A 1,068-nucleotide genomic window follows, 5' to 3' on the forward strand; every position below is an offset into this window, starting at 1 on the left:
TTTATTAGAGCCACAGAAAGACAAACGTTTCGCTGAAAATGCACAATACACAATTCATTATGTACATCAACAAAGATTCGGGACAAATGTAATTGAATGGAAAACTGTGAATCGCACTCTGTGGCGCGGCAGGATTTCCTGTCGGCTGCATTTACATCCGCGTCTGAAGTTTCCCCCTCTGTTCAGCGTGCAGTGTCATGTGTCTAAACAAATAGCATGTGCTGTCAGTGATTTCAACCACTAGAGTCCGCTCTCGCACTGTATAACGACAGTAGACCCTTCTCAGCCGCTCCAGCAACGGACGCAATCCGGAAAACTATCGGCATGGATTTTTGCCGATAACCGATAGTTACAGCAATCAACTATCGGTGCCGATTAATCGGCAAAACCGATACATCGGTCGACCTCTAAACAAGACCACCAAGTAATCAAAGAATTAGTTAAATAACAATTAATAAAGTTGACACTGACCAGTTCTCATTGTTTATCTGGTCTCCGAAACCTGGAGTGTCAATGACAGTCAGCTTCATTCTCACTCCTTTCTCCTCGATATCTGTATAAAAGATGAGTTTGAATATACAAAGTGGATAACTAAATTTATGAGACAGTCAGAAGTGTTAAAATACGACTTATCCTTAAATGGATAAGCAGGTGTTGGCTTCAGTTTTAGTTCAGAAGGCCTTTGTACCATGACTGATGGACTTGATCTCAATTGTCTTGGGAATTCGGTCTTCCTCTGTTGTCATCAAAGATCTGCGACTCACTTTAGATTTAAAAAGTGTGTTCATCAATGTGGATTTACCCAGCCCATTCTGACCTGTACAAAGAAAGAAAGAAAAATAAATCAATGTCTTAAAGGGGTCATATGATGCGATTTCAATTGTTCCTTTCTCTTTGGAGTGTTACAAGCTCTTGGTACATAAAGAAGATCTGTAAAGTTGCAAAGACTAAAGTCTCAAATCTAAAGAGATATTCTTTATAAAAGTTAAAAAGTCAACCACACCTACCTAAAATGGCTCATTTTAACACGCCCCCACATGTCTACGTCATGATGTGGAAAGATTTGCA

General features: G+C 39.8%; 1 protein-coding gene across 1 annotated transcript in view; it reads right to left on the bottom strand.

The window, feature by feature from the left end:
- LOC107701839 (septin-9-like) overlaps nt 1-812 on the bottom strand; it is a 14,869-nt gene extending 14,057 nt beyond the window's left edge. The window contains exons 1-2 of the mRNA XM_016503971.1: nt 689-812; nt 472-553 (exon numbers count right to left, since the gene is read on the bottom strand). Of these exons, the coding sequence (XP_016359457.1) occupies nt 472-553; nt 689-788 (182 nt within the window). The 5' untranslated portion in view covers nt 789-812. The remainder of the gene's footprint in view (nt 1-471; nt 554-688) is intronic.
- Nucleotides 813-1,068: the final 256 nt, after the last annotated feature.

This window comes from Sinocyclocheilus anshuiensis, unplaced genomic scaffold (assembly GCF_001515605.1).
Source record: "Sinocyclocheilus anshuiensis isolate Anshui unplaced genomic scaffold, SAMN03320099.WGS_v1.1 scaffold310, whole genome shotgun sequence".
In the NCBI taxonomy this organism is placed as follows: domain Eukaryota; kingdom Metazoa; phylum Chordata; class Actinopteri; order Cypriniformes; family Cyprinidae; genus Sinocyclocheilus; species Sinocyclocheilus anshuiensis.